The sequence below is a fragment of the Chelonia mydas genome, chromosome 7 (genome assembly GCF_015237465.2).
Source record: "Chelonia mydas isolate rCheMyd1 chromosome 7, rCheMyd1.pri.v2, whole genome shotgun sequence".
In the NCBI taxonomy this organism is placed as follows: domain Eukaryota; kingdom Metazoa; phylum Chordata; order Testudines; family Cheloniidae; genus Chelonia; species Chelonia mydas.
Window position 1 is genome coordinate 115,801,613 of NC_057853.1, and position 25,792 is coordinate 115,827,404.

The 25,792-nt window shown below is 42.5% G+C and overlaps 1 protein-coding gene across 2 annotated transcripts in view; it reads left to right on the forward strand.

The window, feature by feature from the left end:
* Positions 1-25,792, forward strand: part of SORCS1 (sortilin related VPS10 domain containing receptor 1) — a 392,569-nt gene that overhangs the window by 289,181 nt on the left and 77,596 nt on the right. For both annotated transcript variants that reach the window (XM_037905184.2, XM_043551774.1), the window contains exons 6-10: positions 896-960; positions 13,257-13,375; positions 15,874-15,963; positions 21,762-21,941; positions 25,369-25,515. In XM_037905184.2, the coding sequence (XP_037761112.2) occupies positions 896-960; positions 13,257-13,375; positions 15,874-15,963; positions 21,762-21,941; positions 25,369-25,515 (601 nt within the window). The remainder of the gene's footprint in view (positions 1-895; positions 961-13,256; positions 13,376-15,873; positions 15,964-21,761; positions 21,942-25,368; positions 25,516-25,792) is intronic.

The following is a 25,792-nucleotide window of genomic DNA, read 5'->3' on the forward strand; positions in this document are numbered from 1 at the left end:
ACTCTCCACTCCCTTATCCAAATCATAAATGAAAATATTGAATAGTAGCAGACCCAGGAATGATGCCTGCAGGACCTGCCAAGATATGCTGTCCAAGTTGGACAACAAACTATTGGTAACTGCTCTCTGAATACAGTCTTACAGCCAGTTGCACATCCACCTTATAATAATTTCATCTTGACCACATTTCCTGAGTTTGCTTATGAGAATGTCATGTGGGACTGTGTCAAAAGCCTTACTACAATCAAGATATACCATATCTACTGCTTCCCCCCTATTCCATAGGCAAATAACCCTGCCAAAGAAGAAAATTACAGTGGTTTGACTTGATTTGTTCTTGACAAATCCATGCTGGCTATTCCTTATAACACCAGTACCCTCCAGGTGCTTACAAATTGATTGTTTTACCAATCTCATAACACAACTGTTTTAACACAACTCATAATAGAAGCTTGATTTTAGCACCGAACACCAAGGCATATGCCACCAATTAGAACACAAGGCACATCAGCACGCCACGCACTGAAACGCACCACAGATATCAAAGCAAAGGACACACCATTTTCTATACACTAAAATATCCACCACCAATCAAAGCAAAGAACACACCAACATTCCCCACTCTGAAGGTGGTGGGGATGAAGTGTTGGGCAGAGTTAAGGCTGTTGGAAGGATGTGAACCCTGGTTTTATCAAAGGTCAGCATGGCTAGAATTTCCAAGGTTTGTTATTTTAGGGAACACTAGTATGGTCTTTCAAAGTTCTTTAGCTTTTCGTTACTGATACAAATTTAACTCCACTTAAATGAGGTCTTCTACTGTGGAATAAATGTCGTGGACAGTCTCTGCCTGTGCTTTGTTCATTTTAATGCTTTAACTTCAGTCTGTCCTTTGCAGGTCTGTGATGGGTTCCAGTAAAGAGCCAGACCTTGTACACCTCGAGGCAAAGACAGTGGATGGCCGTAAGTACCTTAGTTTCCAGACAGTACTGTCGTTACCAGCTCCGTCATGCTCTGGGTTGGCCTGCCATTCTGACGACAACATGCTACAGTAGAGATCTTACTTTTCTTCTCTGTTCAGTCTCTCACGGGTAGGGTCTAAGAGCAGCGCCCTCAGTTCAAGGCAGAGCAACAGCTCCTCCAGTTAGCTGAAAGGGTGGTATTAACAGGCTGTGGAAGGAGCTTACTTGCGGGAGGGAGGATTCCCATGGGATGTGCAGCCTTCGAAGGTAGTCAGTAAAAAGATACTCTCTTCTCCAGTTTATCTCTGTACCTGCTCCTCCTCCATTGCGTTGACCCTTCAGCCACCTTTCTTTGTTCTTGTGGCCAATATTCCATGTGCTTACAACTCCAAATTCCTTTCTCGAGCTTTCCTTGTTAGATAGAAGTTTTTTCAGGTCTGCTGATACCTCTGCTGGTCTTTTCTCCACTCCCCTGCTTCCTGCTATTTAATCTTTCTGCTTCCCCACCTCTGCAGGTCTTTCCCTGTGGCTTTTTCCCTGCAGCTTTCAATTGCCTCAGGCAGTTGTGTAGCTCAGAAAAAACACCCGAATGTCCTGAATGTTCTCATTTTTAATTCCATGATGGTTCTCCTGAAAATGTCAACTTTGCTGCAATGTGAATAATAGATTTGCGCCATTTGCAGGATTATTTATTTTTTGTTTTTATGACATAGTAAATTAACTTCTGAAAAATCCCACTGGGTCAAATTCTGCTCTCAATTACACAGCTAAAGTCAGTGGTGTTCTGCCGGATTTATGAGGGCAGGATTAGCCCAGAAACTGTCAGGGAGGGAACTGTCTCAAGACAAATTTTTTTTTAACTTGCTTAGCGTTCTGGGTAAGAAATGATTCTTCAGAGGATGAATTTTAAAAGACACCATTGGAATATAAATTGTATATATTTTTAATGTCCTTTCCATTTAATAACACATTAGATTATTAAAACTGAAAGAATTTTAAATATCTGTGCTTTTTACCATTTGTTTTTTCTTTCCTTTTTTTAACTTTCACATTCCCAGGACACAGAAAGGAGGCTGATCCGTCCTTTCTGCTCCTCTGAAAGTACTAAATAGTAATAAAATATTCTACTGTGACACCCTCTAATGGAGCAGCTACACTGTTGTATTGTGTTTTGGACTGTTACTGTGTAAAACTGTAGTAAGTGTTTATTAAGGGCTATTCTCTTGTAGTGACACTAAGGTGTATTCACTTCATGGTATGCTCCATGCTCAAAACCCCAATTCCTCTTTTCTCCTCCTCTCTCTTCTTCTGGTCCAATTTGAGTTCTTGTGACATAAGAAGAAGAATACTTTAGAGGAAAAGGCCTATATAAATGTAGAGACAAAAGTAATAAACATTATTATTCCCACTTTACAGATGGGGAAACTGAGGTGCAGGTAGGTGAAGTGACTTGCTTAAAGTCACATGATGAGTCATTACCATAGTTGAGAATAAAACCTAGGTTGTCTAGTGGCTAGAACCAGATAGTTGAGCAAACTTGCCTTCCCTGAAGAAGATAATTTCCACCCCCTGATTGGTGAGCAAACCTTTCTCCAATGGAGGAGAGTAACATGTAACTGGAGCAGGCAAAGGGTTGTTAATAAAATGCCTTTTTTCAGGCTCAGCCCAAGAGTTACAATTTGTGAACTATTTCTCTAATCTTTGGCAAGGACCACATGTTTGGGAGCTAACCAAGGGTGAAAATTCAATAAAGGGATTTAATTTGAAAAGGTATCCCTATCGAAACAAAGTAGAAAAAAATCACCCAGCAATTGAAACTCAGGATCTAAGCAAAAGCACCCAACCTCAATGCAAATAACAAGATAGTTTTATTCTTGTCCCTTGTATCTTTCCCAGCAGAAGCTCAGCAGTATATTAACCGTGGCTTCAGATGAGAGAGAATAGAGATGTCACTGTAGTACGGTATTAGAAAATCTGGCTGGTAGGGTTGTGAGGGCATTTATCATCATCATCTGACTTAGTCCTGGGCATTCCCAGCCGGAATACTGATAACATTTTTTCCTGACTCTGTCTATGCCTTCTGATCCCTGATCATGGTCTGTCTTCATATTTTTATTTATTGTATTTCTATACATAATGTTAAAAGATTAACAAGGAAAAAATAACAGTCCCTCAGCTAATATAAATCTATATAACTTCACTGATTTCAGTGCCCAATTACACCAGCTCAGGATCTGGCCTTTCATGTCATACGTTAAATTGTACGATCAATGCTAGCGCTTGAACTAGAGTCCCCAAAAAGCGGCTGGGTATGTGATTGATTTGGTATGGGAGTTATGTGGCAGTTCGATTATTATACAGTGTTAATTGATGTGATTAAAGTTTTTAATGCTCTTGGTTAATTTCTGTAGAGTGCCAAATGTAGCGGATTTTTGTCTCCAGTATAAAATCCAAGTACATAGAAAGTGAGGTTTATATTTAGTGGTTTCTCTTAAAGCCCAATCTGGGCCAGACTCTAAGTAAGAGCAAAGTGGCAATCACTGTGTTTTCAGTTGGAAGAAATTCATCTGAGCCTTATCTTACATTTCCATTCAGATAATTTTGTGTCCCTGGGGTTCCACTTTTAGTTTGGAATAAAATCAGAAACTCATTGACAAAAAAAGTCAGCAGAAACTACAGATTTTTGCCTGGTTTCAAGTCAATGCTGTAGATCTGACTAACACCGTAAGCTCTTTTCTGTAACCAGAGGGAAGGGAGTATGCTGTTAGAACCCAGAGCCAAATTAGATTAAAACTTAACCAAAATCCCTTGAAAGGTCTCTAAATTTTTGAGAAACTTAGCTGGGCATTACGTTTATGAAAAAAAGCATGTAAATTTTGTAGCTAATGGTTTGTACAGCTCTCGTTAGTGAGAATTAGACAATCAAGGCCTGAAACATGCTAGTTCCCCTAAGATGTCTTAGGACTGTGCCTTTAAGAATTGACTGGTTAAGGGCCTGATCCAGTGTCCACTGGGTTCAATTCCCCACTCTGCCACAGACGTCCTGCGTGACCATGGAAAAGTCACTCGATCTCCCTTTGTCTCAGTTCCCCATCTGTAAAGCAGGGATATAGCACGCCCTACCTCACAGGTGTGTTGTGAGCATAAATACTTTAAAGATTCTGAGGTGCTCCGCTACCTCATTGCTGGGGACCTTAGATGGATTAAAATCTGAAGAGTTGGCAACAGTTTATTTTTATTTCTTAAAGTTTTGGGGGTTCTTTAAGTTAGGAATGTAAACACTCTGCACAGTTCAGATCGGGATTCACACCCAAAATCTGTAGTTTTAATCCCTCCTGGGCTTTTAATATAATCAGCTTGGTACATAGTGTTCCTTTGATCTGCTTTGCATGAGAGGTAAATAGTTGTGAGTCTGGAGACCTGGGTACTATCTCCTGATCCTCCACTGGTTTGCTGCCTGAACTTGGGCAAGTCAGTGAGGGCAAAATTTCAACCATGGGTGTGTGGCTAGGCACCCACACAAAAGCAAATGAAAGATGCTGAACTCCTGCAGTCTCAACTCTAGTTCATTCAGGTAGCGTAACTCCTGTAACAAAATATTGTCGACTGGTAGGTAGTTCAAAAGATGAATGCCCACATTACATTTGGATACTACCACAGCACCTGCAGGCAACTGAATAAAATGGGACTTCTAGAATATGAGTCTGCTGCTCAGAGCTGGGCAGGAAATGGATTTCCCATCACACACAAATTCACCGGATTTAAAGAAAAGTCCCATCCTGAATTGGGATGAAAAGTTGAAATCTTGAATTTTTTTATGCAAGCAATGAAACAAACAAGCCAACAAATTTGAAATGTTTATTTAGATTTTGTTGTTTAATGTATTTATCTTAAATCTCAAAACGTTTCAACAGTTTTTAAACTTTTTTCAAAAAATGTCTGAGTCAAAAAAATTGTCAAAACCCACTCTTTCCTGCAAGCTTCATGGAAACTATTTACAAACATCATAATAAGGCTCAAATTAAATGTATCCCCATTTCGCGTTCCCCTCCCCACAAAAAAAACAAACAGTGAGAGGACCAAACATAAGCCAGCCTTGCTAAAGAACAGAGTAAAAGAGGTGATTGGAGGCTAAAAGGTGCCCTTTAAAAATTGGAAGTCAAATACTACTGAGGAAAATAAAAAGGAGCATAAACTCGGGTAAGTCAAGTATAAAACTATATAATTAGGTAGGCCAAAAGGGAATTTGAATAGCAAAAGGCACAAAAACTAACAACAAAAATTGTTTTAACTACATCAGAAGCACAAAGCCTGACAAACAATAAGGGGGGCTGCTAGACAATCAAGTTGCTAAAGGAGCACTCAGGGAAGACGAGGTCCTTTCAGAGAAGCAAAATGAATGCTTTGCATCAGTCTTCACTTCAGAGGATGTGAGGGAGATTCCCACACCTGAACCCTTCTTTTTAGGTGCCAAATCTGAGGAACTGTCCCAGATCAAAGTATCAATAGAGGAGGTTTTAAAACAAATCGATAAATTTGATCTGGACAAAGGGCTGAACAGTGAGGTGGCAAAATTTGCTGATGATACAGAATTACTCGAGAAAGTTAAGTCCAAAACTGACTGAAAAGTTACAAAGGGATCTCACAAAACTGTGTGACTGGGCAACAAAATGTCTGATGAAATTCAATGTTGATAAATGCAAAGTAATGCACATTGGGAAACATCATCCCACTTATACATACAAAATGATGGGGGTCTAAATTATGCGTTGCCACTCAAGAAAGAGATCTTGGAGTCATTGTGGTTGGTTTCCTGAGAACATCTGCCCAATGTGGAGCAAAAGTCAGAAAAGCCAACAAGGTTAGGAACCATTAGGAAAGAAACAGATGATAAGACAGAAAATATCATAATGCCACTATATAAATGGAGGGTATGCCCACACCTCGCGTACTGCAAGCCGTTCTTCTTGCTCCATCTCAAAAAAGAGATATTAGAATTGGAAAAGATAGAGAGCGGGGCAACAGAAATGATTAGGCTTATGGAACAGCTTCCCTTTTATGAAAGAATAAAAAGACTGGGACAGTCCAGCTTGGAAAAGCCGACGAAGAGGGTGTATGGTCGAGGTCTATAAAATCATGACTAGTGTGGAGAAAGTGAAGAGGGAGGTGTTACTTACCATGGCACCTAACACAAGAACTAGGGGTCATCCAACAGGTTTAAAATTAACATAAGGAAGTACTACTTCATACAACTCATAGTCCACCTATGGAATTCATTGCCAGGAGATGTTGTGAAGGCCAAGAGAATAACGGAGTTCAAAAAAGCATGAGATAAGTTCATGGAGGCTAGGTCCATCAATGGCTGTTACCCAAGATCATCAGGGTTGCAACCCCATGCTCTGGGTGTCCCTAAACCTTCCACTGCCAGAAGCTAGGAGTGGACAACGGGATGGATCACTTGGTAATTGCCCTGTTCTGTTCATTCCTTCTGAAGCATCTGACACTGTCCACTGTCAGAAGACCAAATACTGGGCTAGATGGAGCATTGATTTGAGCCAGTGTGGCTGTTCTTCTGTTATGTTCCCTGGGAAACTTTGATCTAGACAAATCAGTATTGTCCAACAAAAAAATTAATTGATTAATTCCTGAACAGTTCTACGGCTGCCACAATCTTATTCACAATAGTACAATAACTACTTATTATAAATACAGGTTGGAGGATCAGGTCCTTGAATGAGTATGTGCGAGGGACTTGCATATATTTGGATAGATGTCAATAAACTGGATATCAGAGAATTATTATTTTAAAGGAAGGGATTGATAAAAAGTAAAGAAGAAATATGAAGTGGTAGCAGAAATTCTGGCTTTTGTTGATATTTAATAAGTATCTCTGTCCATTTTACTGTTCTTCTGCTGCATTGATCTGTTTATTGATTTTTAATTTAAATTTTACTTGTGCTGTTTTGTAATCACAGGTTGGGCCAGATCCTCAGCTGGTGTTAATCAGCATGCCATGGTGATTTTCAGCAGCCAAGAATCTGACCCATAGTTCTGAACTAGAAGGCTGTGTTCCTTTCTTCTTCCTGTGTAGGCATTGCAAAGAAAAACATAAGAATTACTACCCGTCAGCAGATAAATACTCCATCTAATCCGATATCCTGCCTTTGACAATGGCCTTTTCTTTCAAAGAATCCCCAGAATGCCCTATGACTGGGCAAAAGTGTGTCATGGGGATAAGGCAAATGGCAATTTCTTCCCAACCATAGTTGATTATCAGAATTTGCCCTAAAAATGAGGATTGTTAGCTCTTCTAATTGTAGCCTAGTTATTGGAACTGCAGATGGTGCCCTCATTCATTTAAATATCAAATCCTGTTGGAATAATAGGGATGAAACCAGATTGGTCACTATATCCCTCAAAAATGAACTGGCTTTGTTTCACTGTTCTTTAGCATTTGTTGTTTGTAAGTATGCTGCTGGCTGCTTGTGAAAATGCTCGTGAATCCTGAATGTTCCATGAATGATTATTCACCTGAACCTTCATACTAGGAAGTGAGTTATTCATTGTTTGTTATTCTCTTATTTAAAAAGTTTCAATATTCCAGTCCAGGAGCAGAAAGAATGCCTTATGACTTAGATGGCCAATCACAATCCTGAACAAGGCATACTAAATAGGTTGTCTGCGAACTGTTCATTGTGTCTGTTTGCTGGACGCTGGTTGTCCACACTCTTTGGCTAATCCATACGGTTACCAGATATAATTGCAGAAATTGGAACTGATTCCTGAACAAATTACAAACCGAAACAAATGGGATAAATTAACAATGAATGTTATTTGTTACAAATAAATTGTCACGCTCACCTTACTATCCAGCCACCTGATCCAACCACCAGTGAAATCCATGGAAGGCTTTCTGTTCACTTTTCTGTTGACTCCACTTCTGACAGGTGGAGCAGAACCTGGAGTTATTAGGCCAAATAATACCTTGTAGCAGTGTGCCCCACAGGGCTTCTGAATCCATTTTATAAAAGGGATTTGACTCTCTTCATGTTGGCAGGGGTCCTTCAAAGCCCCCAAAACTCCCCCCGCCCCACCACCCTCTATTAAGCCATGTCTACCGTCACGCTGTCGGGAGGGTTCACGACCAGGAGCGCCAACCTCAGGGCAGACTGTCAAAGCAGGCCAGACACCCCAAACTGGCTCTATGTTTTATAATTAGATTTCACCAACCCAGTAACAAGTGTGAACTCCTGGATGACAGTAACAACCTTACCATGGAGTCACAGACTGTCCCCTTGGGCACACCTTTCTATCTTGCCACCCAGACAAGCTAGAGTTAGCCATAGTTAAGGCTACGTTTATGTCACGGAAGTCACGGAATCCGTGACTTCCACAGACCTCCATGATATTCTCTGCTTCAGCCCCAGGGGCTGCAGGACTCTGGAATTGGCAATCTGTGGGGCCCTGGCAAGGTTCAAGCAACAGGATCCCCTTCCCCCTGCAAGATTCCAGTGACAGGTGACAGACTCCTGAGAGGGCCCTCCTCAGGATTCCAGCAACAGGCGACAGCCTCGCACGGGGAAGGGGAAGAGGGAGGAAATATGGTCACCCTGCAGCTCCCAGCTGCCTTGGGCAGAGGGGGGAACCCCACAGGGGAAACCATGGAGCCGCAGCAGCGAAAGTCACAGACAGGTCATGGCTTCTGTGAATTTTTGTTTGTTGACAGTGACCTGTCTGTGACTTTTACTAAACATCACCATGACAAAATCTTAGCCTTAATTATAGTCACTTATACCAAAAATCGCAAAATATTCAGGTTGCTCCCAGTTCCTAGAGACCAGTCACTTATCCCACATCAGTTTGTACTATAGATGTCACACCAAAAACAATGCTGGTAAACAATCCTATAGTAAACTAATTAAGCATTTATTAATTAGGAAAAAAATGAGAGTTATTACACATTAAAGCAGGCAACATATAAGCACAGTGAGTCAGTCGATGGTTCCAAAAGGTGACAGAGATGTAGTAATTTATCCACGGAATGTCTTTTCAGGCGGACTAACTCATGCTGACCCTGGGGATCTCCGCTTTTTGTTTCTTAGCTCCAGCCCTTCGAAGAATCCAAACAACAAACCATTTCTTCTTGTGAGCATCTTTACATGGCCTTCCCCTAGAGTTCAGACCCATAGGATGAGAGCTTCTGTAACTTCTTCATGGGTGGATGGAGAAATCAACAAAGTCTTTGTCCCACAATGGACCATTTAGTCTTGATGGCTCTTCTTGATGTTCATAGCAAGCATTTTTACAATTATAAAGCAAAACTTACATATTACCTTATAGCGAGGGATCCAGACATTACCTGGAAGATTAATGCATGCAGCAACTTACAAGCATTTTATAGAGTCTAAACACATTCTTACTAGTCTAACACCTACCTCGAACAATATTAACATACAGGTGAGCTGGTCTGATTTCCAGCTATGAATTTATCAGCTGATGGCTACAGACTTGGCAAGAGCTGGCACGGGGTTTGCCAGTGACACACCCACATCACCAAGAAGGGCTGGACACCGCTCTCTGCAGAGCTTATCAACACAGCTTTAGATCGAGCTAGAAGGGATTGAGACATCTCAGTATGCTGCCTTCACAGCTGTCAAACTCCAGTTGCACCTACAGTCGTATTGCATGCTTCTCCTTGAGAAGAGCAGATTTAGTTCCTGGTGTTTTCCCCTATGGAAATGGGAAGCCTATTTTCTCATTGTTTTTCACTCGGCTTTTTGCATCTTCATTAGAAATATCTAGTATTGGCCAGTGCCAAGGATCATGGTCTAATTCACAGTGCTATGGATACTGCTGTGATCAAAGATGGCAATTGCTGTGTTCTTCTCTCTAGGCACAGCATGGCTTTGTTGTGGTGGTTGTATATTAAAAGCAGCAGCTGTTGTTAGAGGTGAGGATGCTGGAAATGAGAAGCATAATGTCCTAATTACCTATGGCAGGGAAAACATCTGTGTAGGAAAAGTAATGAAATTAATTCCAGAGCTTAGCAACTGAATACATTAATTGACCTTAATTAATGCTAAATTACAAGGCGCTTCCTATGGAATTGCATAAAAAGTCCCCATGAACAGAATGCCAAAAGAGATTGTGTTTAATGTTGACACAATGTAAAGAAGAATGGTTGGCCCTTTATTGCGAAGCCTGGTTCCCTTTATTTCTGGGCTCCAAGATGAAAGACGTTTGGCTGGAGTCAAAGAATATGCATCTCATGCTTTGGTCGATTGACCGCTAGGGTTATTTAGTCTGAATGATGACTTCAGGGGTTTAGCCCATTATTAGTAGTTAGGAGCATTTTGCAGCCTGCAGTCCTTCCCTGTCAGATCTGATATACGTACCTATACTAAAGCCAGCCACTGGCTTGTCTGGCTTGTCTTAGAACAGTGGTCAATATGTGCACACGCTGCAGCAGAGAGCCAGGTCAGCTGGAGCTAAGAACACTTTAGAATGGTCTCCCCTTGCATGCGAGACAGCTTGCGACTCTGGGAGCAAAGCAGAAGTAGAAGGGAAGGAGTGGGTTTGGCAAATAAGTTGTCTGCACTCCAGAAAGTCATCCAAACCATGGCAGAAGGAGACCTGGAGAGAAAGGGGCTACTCAAAGGAGTAAGCATTCGTAGGATCAGAGGTTCTGGGAAGCATGATCCTTGATCACATGGGTAGGGCTAAGACAATGGCTAAATTTAGGATTGGGAAGGAATTTTCCCCAAGGCATATTGCCTTTTTGATGTGTTGTCTTCCTCTGGGGCTTTGGGTTGAGGCCATCTTTGATGATCAGGTGGATTTATTTCAGATGATCAGTAATTGTAAGGAGGAAAGACCTCAACCTTCCCTCGCCTCCTATTCTTTTCCTTCCTTTTCCTCTTCCTTCTGTGGTTTCCTGATAACAGGGACAATGGAGCAATGACCCTTGAAAGGGAGATTTCTTGATTTCATTTGACGTGCTGGCTAGTGTGCATATCTCCTATTGCCCCCAAGTGGCTGGTCTAAAGAAAAGCACATGGCAGAGAACGAAAAGGTACTCTGTTCATGATATCTTGATTATATCAATTAGTCTTTTGTAATGAGCTTTGAAAATGCAAAGAATTCTATACTGTATGGACTAATAATATTTAGCACTTTAAATATCCAAAGTGCTCTGCAAACATAGGGCCAAAATCATCCACAATCTAACTTTACTAAAGCCCATGGATTTGTACTCTGTGTGTCTGTTTTTAAATAGAAGACATCATCCTTAGAAATAATAAGAAAAAAAAACTTTTAAATGATGGATTCTTTTTTTAAATGAGTAAATAGAAAATGATGAAAAGCTAGTGGTTTCAATTTCAATGGAAAAATGTTGTTTCTCTGTTCAGAGGGATGTAATTATACCAAGCAAGGGACTATGCTACTCCAAAGAGGAAGATGATTAGAAGTACTTTCAAGATTAAATGCCATTTAGAGTTTGTCAAGCCAGTGCTAATGCTAAAATCCTTCTTTCTGTAAATGAGTTTTGTCCTCATACAAACTGCAACTGCTTAATTGAGCTGGAAAAGTTTTGACTAAATTTATGACTGAGGCCCTAATTCTCCACTGTGGTTAAAGCATTTAATCTAGGGGACTCGTACTTGGTACTTTACTTGACATAATGTATAGCTGGCGAGCCCCTTGAGGTGTGGCCAGAAGTCCTCATGGGTTTGTGAGACTGTGTGTGACACTACATGGCACAGGCTGGTTTAGTTAGTCTGGGAGCTAGAGAGTCCAGAAGAACCACAGGGTTTGTCTTCTTCAGCAACCTCAATAAAGAATCCCCTCTGTAGTCATAAGAATGGCCATACTGGGTCAAACCAATGGTCCATCAAGCCCAGTATCCTGTCTTCTGTCAGTGGCCAGTGCCCGATGCTTCAGAGGGAATGAACACAACAGGGCAATTTCGAGTGATCCATTGCCTGTTGTCCAGTCCCAGCATCTGGCAGTTGGAGGGTTTTAGGAACACCCAAAGCACGAGGTTGCACCCCGGCTATCTTGGTGAATACCCACTGATGGACCTATCCTCCAGGAATGTAACTAATTATTTTTTAATGCAATTATAATTTTGGCCTTCACAACATCTCCTGGCAATGAGTTCCACAGGTTGGCTGCGTGTTGTGTGAAGAAGTACTTCCTTATGTTTGTTTTAAACCTGCTGCCTATTGGTCATTACAGCTGATTCCTGACTCTTCTCTATTGCGAAGTCCCCTGATTCTTAAAAGACTAGGCACGTGCGTAACTTCAAATATGTGGGTAGTCCCCTTGAACTCTGCGGCTCTAGTCACTTGCTTAAAGTTAAGCATAGGGCTAAGCTTACACGGTCAGGGCTGTAGGCATTATACATCACTGTCCTCAGAGGCAGCCTCCATCCTGAACACCTTAGAATGGAAGAGTGTTATGAAGTGAGATCAAGATAGCTTTGACAGCCGGCCCTGAAGGCAAATGAGCAGGAGCAGCTGTGCCCCAACTTAGGGCGGCTGAGAATGCTGAGCAATGCTGCCATAAGCAGGGGATAAGGAAACAAGGATCAGAGGAGTGGAAGTTAGTGTCAGGGCTTTGTGCTTTACAATCCCTGTTGTTTAGACTAGCCAAAGCCAGTTTACCCACCTTAAAGCCACAGTAACTGCCATTGTATTCCCCCTATGTCTGTGGTGTGACCAGGAAAGAGGAGGCATTGTTGGGGCCCCCTGCCTCCCAGCAGTGCTAGAAGGCCGGAGTAGCGCCTTGGGGCCTGTGGGCAGCCAGAGGCTAAATGCACAGCTCTGGCACTGGCACAAAGATGTCCCCAGGAGGGTAGTTTGGGACATGGGGGTTACTTGTAGCCATCTTGATGCGCATACTGCTCAGATGCACTGTGTGCTCCTCATGCAATGCTGAGAATCTGGCCCTGTCTGCTCCTCAATGTTCGATTCATTAGTTTACATTAGATTTGATTTAATTAGATTGTAAGCTTTTCAGGGCAGGGCCTCTTTTTTGTTCTGTGTTTGTACAGCACCTAGCACAGAGGGGTCCTGGTCCATGATTAGGGCTCCTAGGCGCTACCACATTATAAATAAATAATATACAGCACCCAGAGCTCTGCAGGGTATATTTTAAAATAAACCTGCATCAGTAGCAAAGGAATGGGCCAGGTAACTGGGGAGGAAGGCAAGAGCCTGCTACTGATACTGCAGCAATGGGAGAGGTCTGTGCCCTATAACTGACCATTGTTTTGTTTTGTCCTTATGATTTCAGATGCTCAGTACATCACCTGCAGGATGCAGAACTGCACCGAAGCCACCCGGAGCAAACCATTTCCAGGCTACATTGACTCCGACTCCCTGATTGTGCAGGACGATTATGTGTTTGTTCAGGTGTGGAACATGCATTCTCTGATTGATTCCAAGTAATTCTCCTCCCTCCCACCCCGCTCCTTATATATACATACGCACACACAACCAAGCAACTAGCCCGGAGTGCCTAATAAAGGAGCTTCCCAGAGTGCATCAGCCCATCAGAATGCTAATTGGTTCCTTCTGACTCTATTTCAAGTATCTTATCAACATGAGGTCATGGAGGTGCTGCCTGGAGCGTTCAGGATGCATACTGGAATAATCCTCATTGCCAATCAACCAGCCTCATCATGCATTCCAGGAGTAGACGTTATACCACTCGTCTTTAAGCTGGTGTGCCAGTCACTTGATATCACAAGTGCAGTAGGCTAATCAAGGCTTTTACTGAGTGAGAGAAAGGAATAGAAAAAGTGGGGGGAGATAGAGGGAAGGGCTGGGCAGAGTAATCAGCCATTATTGTCATGCATGGACTGTGATTATTGAGACAAGGATGGAGACGAGATGTATTCAGCCAATCTCTGTTCAAGGTGAGAGCTGGAGAAGGCATCTGAACAGCCAAGGGTTTCATTACCCTGCTGCCACTGTCTATTTAATAAGAGAGTTGGAGAAAAGAAGGGCCGGGACAGTGTACATGAACTGGAAATAATCTGGTTTCAGAATGCCTTCTGAGACCTTCAGTATCTCTGACTTGTCTGACTGGATACCTGATCCTTTGGGGGTTGGTCTGGACTTGAGTCTGTGCTGCTGTTTTAACTTGAGTTAATTGATTGCTAATTGACTCAAGGTAACTAACACAGCTGTAAATGCTAGTTTAGATGGTCTGGTCCAGAATATAAGCACTTTTGGTTTACACAAGGAGTTAACTAACATAGGGGAGGTGTCTATCCTAGCATTTATGTGTTAGGTAATGCAAATTAAAGCAGGTCCACAAAGTGTAGTCTAGACATACCCTCTGACTGCAAATGAGGTACTGGTGCTGGGGGCGGCTCAGTAGGTGGGAATCGTTTGTCAGTGTCATAACTGAATCATTGCTCTAGTATCACATTGGTGCGGTGCTGCTGGAGTTGGCCTCTCGCCAACGGTCCAGCCAGATCCCATGGTGCACACGGTGACAATAGGTATGTTAATTCCACGCTGGCTAGTTACATTCTTCCTTCTCAAATTATCCTTCTGTTTAAGTAGGATACAGTATATTTCAATTTCCTGTTTTCAACAGTTGTACGGTGTTATTCTGTGCTGTTAAAGTATGCTGCATTCCACCCCAGAGCTGGCAGCATTTCAATGGTCGTGTGAAGAGATCCCTATAAAAACCCTCAGCATCTAGGGGTATTGTGTAGATTAATTTGTTGATGTTTTTTACTGTGCTGTGAGATCAGTTGAGAAAAGACAGAAAAGAAGTATGTTATATTTAGGTTTTAAAGGATTTAATTTTAATCAGTAAATGATTGACTTCTCCAGCTGCCTAAAAAGCTGGAGAAAAAATTGCCCATCCTTGATAACTTACATTTTCAGAAGGGGGGGGGGGGGACAAAACCAGAAACAAGTGTTTGTGGACAATTTTTGCTGTCAATACTAGCTGTCAATCAATGAATTAGAGATGGATATTATGAAAGATGGTCATCATTTCATTTCTTTTTTCTGTTGTGAATCATGACCTCTGTGTTCTTGGATCACTTACAATAATGCCTTTTAAAACACCCCACAATTGCAAAAAGTCTTTGTAAGACCATACTTAACATAAAGTTCTGCCTGAGGAGCTCTTAACATATTGATTCTTTGCACATATATTAGCACCGTCTGTCCAAGGATTTCGGTAGCTTTTATGAAGACTGATTAATACTCATGACATCCCTGTGAGCCGGTAACGTGACCAGGTTCTTTTTACAGGTGGCAAAAAATGAAACACATGCAGCTGAACTCCAGCATTTTCAAAGTTGGGTTGCTAAAGTCAGGCACCTCAATCCATGCTCAGGACCTATATAAATGGCCTGATTTTGAAAGCCCGATTGACTTTGGGAGCCGTAGACGCTTTGCTAGTCTGAATGTCAGGCCACGTATTTAGATGCTGAAGTGTGGTGACGTGCAAAGTCAGACAGGAAGTCAGTGCCAGAGCTAGAAATAGAAGCCACGGGTCCTACCTTGCAATCTGCTGGTCTAACCACTTGACCACCTGATACCTCTGCAGGTAGCAAGGACCTGAATGTGCCATAGTAATCTGCAATATAGATATAAAATCAGAGGGTGAAATCGTGACCGCATTGAAATCACCCAGAATTTCACCCTTTGACTTTACTTACAAACAATAGGGACAGGTTGTGCCACTGACTGTCAATTTCAGTCACTGACAGTCTGTTTGATAGATATGTTGTAACCTCCGGCAACTGCTGCTATGTTAAACCTTTGCTATCACAGTTTCATTCACCTTTACAGTCTGCCTAATATTTTCCTCTTGCCTCAAAGAAAAATGAATGATGATGATGATGGTAACCCTGGTTATAAAATTCCCTTTTATATTGCAGTTAACATCGGGAGGACGGCCACGCTATTACGTGTCCTATAGGAGGAACGCATTTGCACAGATGAAGCTGCCAAAGTATGCTTTGCCCAAGGTATGTTATTATTGCTGATATATTCACACTCACACAGACGGATCCCAATCAATTCAGAGGTGACTGATGCCAAGTGGTAACTTCAGGATGAGCTTTAATTAACAAAACTTGTTTTTAAAGAATATTTGAAAGCCGAAAAGAGCGTACAGCTGTGTCAGCATTTCAGTCAGTCAAGGACATCAGTATGAAATGTAGATTTGTGCTCAGGTCTGCGTAAATTGCTATTTCATTTTAATCAATTAACACCGTTGGGGGCGGTTTGCCTTAAAATTCTCCTTCCCCCCCCCCAGTGTGGGTCACTTTTTTATGCTTTGCCTCATTAGCAGATTTTAATGGGAGGCAAGCAAAGAGATGGGTTTTTTTGTGTCTGCTCCATATCTTCCCTAATTAAGAACAATGGAGAACGAGCAATGGAGCCTGAAAGGTTATCCTTGCCTTATGGAGCTGGGTTTTTGAGATGCCTATCTAAAAAATGTCATTCTGGGGGGGGGGTGGAAAACCTGTGTTCCATTGGGAAGAGGTCAAGGCTTTGCAGCTGGACTTCAAACATCTTCTTAAACAAAAGGAACATCAGTCTTATTTCTTTCTCAAAACAATGTCACCTGCTTTACTAGAATTCAATTGTGTGGCCTGCTAGGTAGCTATCAATGGTATCGCCTTCCAGGTTCTATCTGGAATCAGATGTTTAGGGCCAGATGTGGGTTACTGCTACACAGGGCAGTGACCATCCAAATTCACAAGGTTCCTGGAACTCTTCCATTGTGGTTGGGTGGCATTTGGCCTTCTCTCCAGATCCCATCTCCTCAACCTGTAGATTCCCCCTGAGATTTCATTTGGTGGCCCCTAGTTCTTGTTCCCATAATATAAGGACTAGGGGCCACCAAATGAAATTAATGGGTAGCAGGTTTAAAACAAATAAAAGGAAGTTCTTCTTCACTCAGCGCACAGTCAACCTGTGGTACTCCTTGCCTGAGGAGGTTGTGAAGGCTAGGACTATAACAGGATTTAAAAGAGAACTGGATAAATTCATGGAGGTTAAATCCATTAATGGCCATTAGCCAGTATGGGTAAGGAATGGTGTCCCTAGCCTCTGTTTGTCAGAGGGTGGAGGTGGATGGCAGGAGAGAGATCACTTGATCATTACCTGTTAGGTTCACTCCCTCTGGGGCACCTTGCATTGGCCACTGTCGGCAGACAGGATACTGGGCTGGATGGACCTTTGGTCTGACCCAGTATAGCCATTCTTATGTTCTTATGATGTGGGTGGGTCTTTAAAGGGATCCATGAAGGTACAGGGCTGTCTGTTGTGGTGACCTCAAGGGCCGCCATGCCATGGAATCCTCCTGAACTGGCCCAAAACAGGGCTATCCCAACATGTGTAAGCGGATCTAAGTTAGTTACAACTAACAAGGTCAGCATTAATTTACCCTTGCAGGTTTGGGTGTGTGGGTTGGGGGATGATGTCCTCAGCAATCTCTCCTCCCATCCCACAGCAAGTTCTTTTTCATAATGCAGAACCCACCCCCGTGCTGCACCCAAAAGCTCTAGTCATTTTTGCAAATCTGGCCCAGGTATTCTTACACAGAATGAAACTCCCGCCATTCTAAAGAACCAGGCGGAATTATCCTATGAAGGCAGAGCAGACTCAAATAAGCGCTTATTTGAAACAGAAGTTTAAAAAATAATTGGAATCTTTTCAGAACAGTGATTGTAATGCCCATGCAAAATGACCCTTAGAATTCCCACTTGCAACTAGCTCAGACCATCTGTGATGAGATATTTGGTTTGAGTCGTGTTCCCACTACATGTTTAGTTCTCCATCTGTCTTTTCTCTGAGATCTACGGAGCACTGGGGAAAGTAAAGTTATGATTAATTTTAGCCTATTGTAAATGAAATAAGAATTGGAACAGTAAATGCTGTTTGATCCAAGTGTGAGTATGATGTTTAAGGAGAAAAAATGCTTCATTACAATCTCATAACATTTTCAAAAGATGAAGAGCTACATTTGGTGTAGAAGAAGCTAACAGGAAAAAAATGCGTATATTTGGGATGCTGCTATCAAAGCAGGAGAGCTGCCTTTATTAAAAATGTACAAAGCGCTGTGCTAGCCAAAGGAATTGAAACAAACAGTTCCTTCTATGCCTAGATTCTCTTTAATCTCTCTCCACTAAGAAATTGGGCCCAAACGTGGTAAACAGTGCTGACAGTGCCAAGCTCTCGAATGGCTCTTGGGGTTGAGGAATGGAATATAGACATTTTCACCTCTGCATCTGTCACCTCTTTTGAATTTGTACCAGGGAAGAGAGTTGCCACCTGACAACTGGTGGCTTTGGTGACATGAGTTGATGGGTTGCAGCCCAGCTCATGTGGGCAGGGTTTATGCCATAAAACCCACAATCACTGCTGCTAATAATTATCATCTGAGCAAAGGGCTGAATGGGCTGTGGACTGTTAACTCCCTTGGTTCTTACCTGATACGTTTGTCTTGCCCTTGGAGATCGTACCTCTGAGACTGGGTTAAGAAACATTAATTGATACAATGAGAGGAAACCTTGAGTTGCAATTCCCATTCTGTACTATGGCATCATGATCTGTAATGGGTGCTTCATGATCTCTCTAACAGAGTTCAGCATAGAATAGCACAGGTATACCTAACATTTCACTGGTGCAGTCCACTTAAACTCACCCCATTTCTAGACATACCTAAATCTCCAGCCACCAACTTGTGCTGGATCTGGAGTAGCTTACTCACCAGCTGTAAACATGAAGGCAGACAAAGCAATGTGATTGTCATACAGTCAAGTCATTTATATAGTTCCAAGTTAGATAATGATGGAAAGGATCGGTGCTGTTCATCCATTTTATATCAGTGCTGTCTTACCGTGTGAGTCTGTAGCCCTGTGGAGGAAGCAATAGCCAGAAAAATCCTAAGATATAGAACATCAAAAACAGCTGACAGTGACCACAATTGACCGGATAAATCAGGTATTGCATTCCTGCTGCTAAACTTGCCAAGAGGCAAAGTTCCCCAACCAAGTGAGAAAAGGGCAGTCACGTTGTGTTAACAATTCAGAAAGCTTTGGCCTTTAGACTTTCCTAGACACCCAGTCAAATTCTCAGGCATAACATTGCTCTTTCTCTTGTCTTTGGAAAGACAAGAAGGGCAGGCACTAGAACTGCATGTTAATGTCCAATCCACCATGCTATGCTGCATCGAGGGAAACTCTCTGACTGAATCCCAAGAAGGGTTTGGACTAACACAGCACCCAATTGATACATGTATGTTAGTCTCTGTCCGTCATGTGCTTACACTGTGCAGGCATATATAGGACAACAGACCCACATGCAGAGGCAAATGTAAGCTGATGTAATGTACACCTCCTTCTGGCCCCTGTAATGTGTATGTTACACCAATGTAGACTCACTTTACGCTCCATTGGACTATTGGAACAGCTGGACTGTAATCACAGGGTGTGATGTAGCTTTAGCTGAAATACCCAAACTAGATTTAATCTAGCTTGTTTGGGCACCAGAGAGGTGAAACTTCTGAGTGGATTAGCACCACAAGTAATTGCCCAGTGTTCTGGGCGGGCTTGGACAGCCCCCACTAAAGCATGAGCTGCCACAGCTTGTCTACAGCTAGATTAAACCTGGCTCGTGTATGTCTACTAAAAATGCAATCACACCCTGTGCTTGCAGACTAGACATATCCTTAGATTCCCTTAGCCTAAATTGGATTTTCTTACTCACTGAGACTCACCCCAGTTTGGAAAGAAAAGATTTCAGTGAATAAGTGACCTGATTAATTTCACTGGCATTCATGAAACAGCCTTCAGCATTCCCTAAAGCTGGTCAGATATCGGGAAAAATCAGTATTCGGTGAATAAACTATTTGATCAAAAATGGTGAAATTCCTGAAAGAGTATAGTTGCCAAATACTATTTGACCAGTTCTACTTACAACCTCAGTAATGCATTATCTCTGAATTTGGCTGAGCCACTCCTAGGGCGTATGCCTGTGTGTATACACATAAGGGACTCTTAGTATATGTCCACACTGGGGAAAAACTTGGGTTAGCTACGCCACAGTAGTTAACTCAGATTAAAATAGCAGCGAGGACATGGCTTATAACTTGGTTGAGCAGCTAGAGTTTAACTCTGGGTGCTAAGTTAAAATTTGAGTTGCTAACTTGAGTTAAACGCTGAGCTGTTGTGTCTTCACTGCTGTTTTAACCCAAATTAGCTAACCCCAGTTACAAACACACCCTTTTTTGCCACACAGATATGCCCTAAATCGTTGCAAGCCAGTGTGATTTATCCCACCTTCTACATCATTGCAGAATGGAACCCAGTCTATTTCCCCGAAATACCAGATTATTTTGGGATGTTCATTACTGTGATGTAATTAAGCAAGTCAAAGTGGATGTTCATCCCTCAGATATAAAATCTAGGGGTGGAGGAACCAGTTGAGATAAGCTGAGCTTAACCTTTACTTGACATTCCCAGTGAATGTACTAAAAAAGGGTTTTAACTGGAATTTTTTCACCCATTGTTTTTCACACTTCCATGCTTCAGCAAGAAGTGTGAAAACCCATCAGGACATTTTATTTGTGTGGTATTAATAGAATTAACAGAAGCAAGAGGAAATATCATAGCCAAAGAAATCTACCTCAGATAAAGTTCCCAGTTTTGCAGATTAAAAAGTTTGGCTGAGTTTCAAATAAGTGACCAAACAGTGGGATGTCAGTCCAGAACAAGAGGGAACGTCTTCGCTTTTTGAGGGTTAGCCAGTGCCAAGGAAATCTAGATTATTTTTTCTCCATAGGTTTTTTTTTTTTTTTTTAAGGCCAGAAAGGAACATTCTGATTATCTATTCCAGCGGTTCTCAAACTGTGGGTCGGGACCCCAAAGTGGGTTGGAACCCTGTTTTAATAGGGTCACTAGGGCTGGCTTAGACTTGCTGGGGCCTGGGGGTGGAAGCCGAAGCCTGAGTCCCACCGCCTAGGGCCAAAGCCGAAGCCCGAGGGCTTCAGCCCTGGATAGCGGGGCTCGGGTTACAGGCCTCCTGCCCGGGGCTGAAGCCCTTGGGTGGGCTCAGGCTTTGGTTCACCCCTCCTGGGGTCGTGTATTAATTTTTGTTGTCAGAAGGGGATCACGGTGCAATGAAGTTTGAGAACCCTGAAATTCTATTCCATCTAAGGGGCAGAGGTCATCCGTTCGTTATATGTTTGCACAGTGCGTAGGCACACTGGAGTCTGATCCTTGACTTGGATTCCTAGGTGCTATGGCTATCCTAGGTGCTATTCCTAGGTGCTATAATATAATTAATTAATAACTGCAGAGGCCATAGAATTTCACTAGCAATTCTGGCATCTGTTAATTTTTGAGGGACACTGAACTCCCACAAAATGCATAAGAAGTGGCTGCTTTCTTATCTTAGCTCAGTAATGTACAGTGATTTCCTTTTCAATCACATTTCATGTTTAAGACGTAGCAAGGGGGAAAAAAACTCACCTGATATTATACATTTTTATAGAACCCTCCCTCCTCACAAACTGCTGCTGTACAACAATGTGCTTAAAAGTGTTGCCAGTGTGAATGTTCAATTAACACCTCCGTGGTTAATGACTACTTTGCAAACCGGCAGAAGAGTTGCTTGCAAGAATGTTGTCTACAATTTCTGGTTAGATTCTAGAATGAATACAGCCCTTGATCTTCCAGGATTTAACCTGTGTTGACCTTGGAATTGATACAACTGAGTTGTCCTACAATATCATGCCTCTGTGTCCTTTCCCCAGGATATGCACGTTATCAGCACAGATGAGAATCAAGTGTTTGCAGCTGTGCAGGAGTGGAACCAAAATGATACTTACAACCTTTATATATCTGACACCAGAGGGGTCTACTTCACGCTGGCCTTGGAGAATGTCAAGAGTAGCCGACGGCTGGAGGGTAATGTGATGATCGACCTCTATGAGGTATGTCACGAGTGCTAATGACGCAGTCCCATCCTGGCAGTTCGTGCTGTTCCAATAACATTGCTTTTGTGATGAACGTTCACAACCTTGTACCACGAGTGTGATTAGTGGAGACATTATGTGGCTGAACACCATCACGTAACTTTGGACTGGTGCAATGCCTTTTATCCAAGGACCTCAAAGAGCCCAGATTTTGTACTGTTGTACAAGAAGGTTCACCTTTGAATCTCCTTGTAAGATCTGGCCTCAAGGTGAACTGGCCATACACTTAGGGGAGCCCATGCCTAACTCAACAGCTCTACGGCACCTTGCAGTTGCTGCAACCATTCACTACCTGGAAACCCGCAGAAGGAATTTTAGCTGACTCAGCCAGAATTCCTGCTGTGGGAACTGTAAAAGCCATAATCTAGTGATCACATAAAACACACAACACCCTGCCTAGGTGAAGTCCCAGGACCATAGAATCCCAAGGCTGAGGGTCTTTATGCTGCACCTCTAAGAGTCACAGCCCAGAACTCATAGTCAAGAGGTGAGGGAGGAATGGCAGCTTTAAGCCCCTTGTAGCACCCTCCTGATTCTGAGTTGCTCTGGGGACTGGAGTGGCCCCTGGTGTTACTTAGACTCCCCATGGCATCTATCTAGATTATGACTACCTCTCTGAGCACCCCAGAATCTCCACAGAGCTGTGTGCTGAAGCCCCACCCTGACCTTCCCCTAGCATGTTCCCTATGCCAGACCTTGCAAAGGTGTCCTTGGAAGGCAGACTAGTAGCTGTCTTCTGCAGTGTCTGCATGGTGGGAATCTTCCCCGGACGGTACCTGGGCTTTTAGGGCCCCTTTGTGGCACTCTGGCTCATTTGCATGGCACAAAGAGGCTGGAGCAGGGCAAAGTTCTCACCCTAGGTGTCCTACAGGTGGTTTCCCACCTTGAAGGATGAAATCCATTGAATAACACTGAGTCCCTCTAAAAGGGAAGACACTTTTACCTCAGTATTAACTCCATGAGCTGGATTGACTTTGAATATCCTTTAACTGGAAACCACCTTGAGATGTCCATGTAGAAAGCCCGAACGGGTGCTGTATAAATGCAGATGCATTGCAGGGGAACGGGCACGGCCATTTCATCATCCTGGTGAAGTCTTCACTATTAATCGATCTGCAACTTTGGCAGCCCGTGGAAAGGCTGTTGCCTCTTATTACTGTCAGTTCAAGGAGCAGTTTCACTGCATTACATAAAGGTGTCCTACATCCCAGGGGGAAAGAAAAGCCTTTGTTTTATTAGGCTGACAGATGATAGGAGCTGGGAAGCGTCGGATCTGCTGATTACCTAGATAGAAAGAATACTGGCTGACACTGAGCCTGGCAAAAACCTCCCTTGAAATCTGATGTTCTGGCTGGAGGAGAGCTGGAAGCCATCCAGCGTGAATCTCCCAGTAGGATTGTTGCAAACAGTAAGTGTTTAGGGATAAATGGAGATGAAGAACAGAAAGAAAATCCAAAGGCAAATTAAAAAAGTTGAAATCCTATAAACTCTGTGCAGGTGTGGGGACAGCAGCATCTAGAAAAGAGTGTCTGTGGTGTGTTTGCAGCATGTGTACTGGTGCTGGGATGGGGTCAAGTTGGTGTGTTTGGGGCGTGGGTGTTTGTCACGTGTAAGCTTGTCTGGCTTCAGTGGAGTGTGTGAGGGTGGCAGTGTGTATAGAATAATTAGGCCAGATCCTCTCTCTGGGTATGTCTCCTCAAAGGGGAGGTGGACTGAGCCTGATGAGTACTGCTATTGTACAGATGATGGAAAAATGTTCAAATTTCAAAATTCCCAACAAAAGAGAACCAATTTTATCACACAATTTTTGGGATAATTTTTTTTTACTTGCTCTTAGCAAAACAAACTTACTGTTTCACTAGTTCCCTTAAATGCCCAAGGATCTATATCATCCAGGCTAGCTCACTAGTATATAGAACCATGCAGAAAACATGATGTAATTTTCACTGAACATTTCACTCTTTGTTTTTTTGGTCAAAATTTAAAATTTTAACAAAACATTTCATCAGAATCATGCAGCCACGATATCTTTGGTCAGTTCCGCCAGTAAATGTTCATATTTTCAAAGGAATTGCTTTTCAGAGCTCTCTTAATACAGCATAGATTCACAGAGTTTGAGGCCAGAAGGGACAATTAGATCGTCTGGTCTGATCTCCTGTCTAACACGAGCCATGACATTTCACCCAGCTACCCCTCTATTGGACTTGACTAAAGCACATCTAAGTTATTTTTTTATTCCCAAATGGTCTAAATTTTTTTTCTGCTAAACACTGATTTTATAGAAAAATATTTGGTGTACCAGCTGTTTCTGAGCCATCATTCTTTTCATCCCCTTCTGTCTTTATTAATAGATCTTTTTTCCCTTATAGTGCTTTTCCCCCCTCCATTAAATTTGCAAATGCCCGTATCTTTTCCCTGCCAGTCTGTACTGATGCTGACACTGTGCATCAATTCCTTCTCTTCCCTGCTGTCAGAACAGGGGTGGAGTGGACACTTGAACCACCCCGATGGCAGATAGCATGTTCCCTCCCCCCTCCAATCCTATCATAGCTCTCATAGTTTATAAAGCAACAGCCTAACAGACTCGCTCTCAAGCTACAGTGGATATTGCACTATTGATTTTCAGTGTGTTGAACAACCTGGAATGTTTTGCAAGGTGCGTTGAGCAAAACAAAGATATTTTCCTGCTTGATTCTCACATGACTCTATATGTAATCCACCTTTTAACAACGCAACATAGCAACTTTTCACAACCCCGAAGGGATGTTGGGACTGGGAGCATAGCCTTGTGGGTAAAATATTGGACAGGGAGTCAGAAGTTCTGGTTCTTATTTCTGACTCTACCACAACCTTAGACAAGTCACTGTAACGGCTCTGTGCCTCAGTTTCCCCACATGCAAAATTGGGATAAAAATACATGCAGGGGATTCTAAGGTTAATATACCAGTGATTAATGAAGAACTTTGAGATCCTTGGACAGAGGGCACTATAGAAATGTAAAGTATTAATTTATTATTGTTTTGTTTCCAAGGGAGCAGTTGCTGTGGTTGACTCAGCAGAGAGAAATGAGTGACTGTTCCTTGTGTATTTCCTCTTACCAAAGAAAGAGGTTGTCACCTTGCACTGAGTGTTACCTACATCATTTCAGGTTTCCCCACTCTTTTGAAAGCACAGGCTTTCTCTCCCATCTGCAGCACTTCTCCGTGTTGTTCCAATAAAGCCCATAACTTTCCTCCTTTTAACACCCATTGGCAATTCTCCCCCTAGATTCCATCACACAGATGCTGTGACTGAGTCCCTGCAGGGTTTGACGGGTAATCAAATGTGCACATCAAAGATCGGAGTCCAATTGATATTTTTTTTCAGCCATGTCAATTTTTCCTAGGTAGCAGGGATAAAGGGAATGTTCTTGGCTAACAAGAAGATTGACAACCAAGTGAAAACTTTCATCACCTACAACAAAGGAAGAGACTGGCGCTTGCTGCAGGCTCCAGACACGGATCTGAGAGGAAACCCTGTTCGTTGCCTCCTAGTAAGTACCGCTTTAAAAAACAACAACAACAACTTTCCCCCAGGTAACAACACAAAGATGATACGGGCTTTTAAACAATAAATAGGACTGGTCTTCATGGCTATGCTGTATGGCATGGACAGGAAACTTCATTACAAGGGCACAGTGATGCTAGGCTTGGGCAGCCAGACATTATGGGAAGAGCCGGGCTATTTTATTTTATTTTATTTATTTATATATCTTTAATGAAGGAAATGTTCTCCAATAAGGCTTCTTTCTGTAGAGCTGATGATCTCCT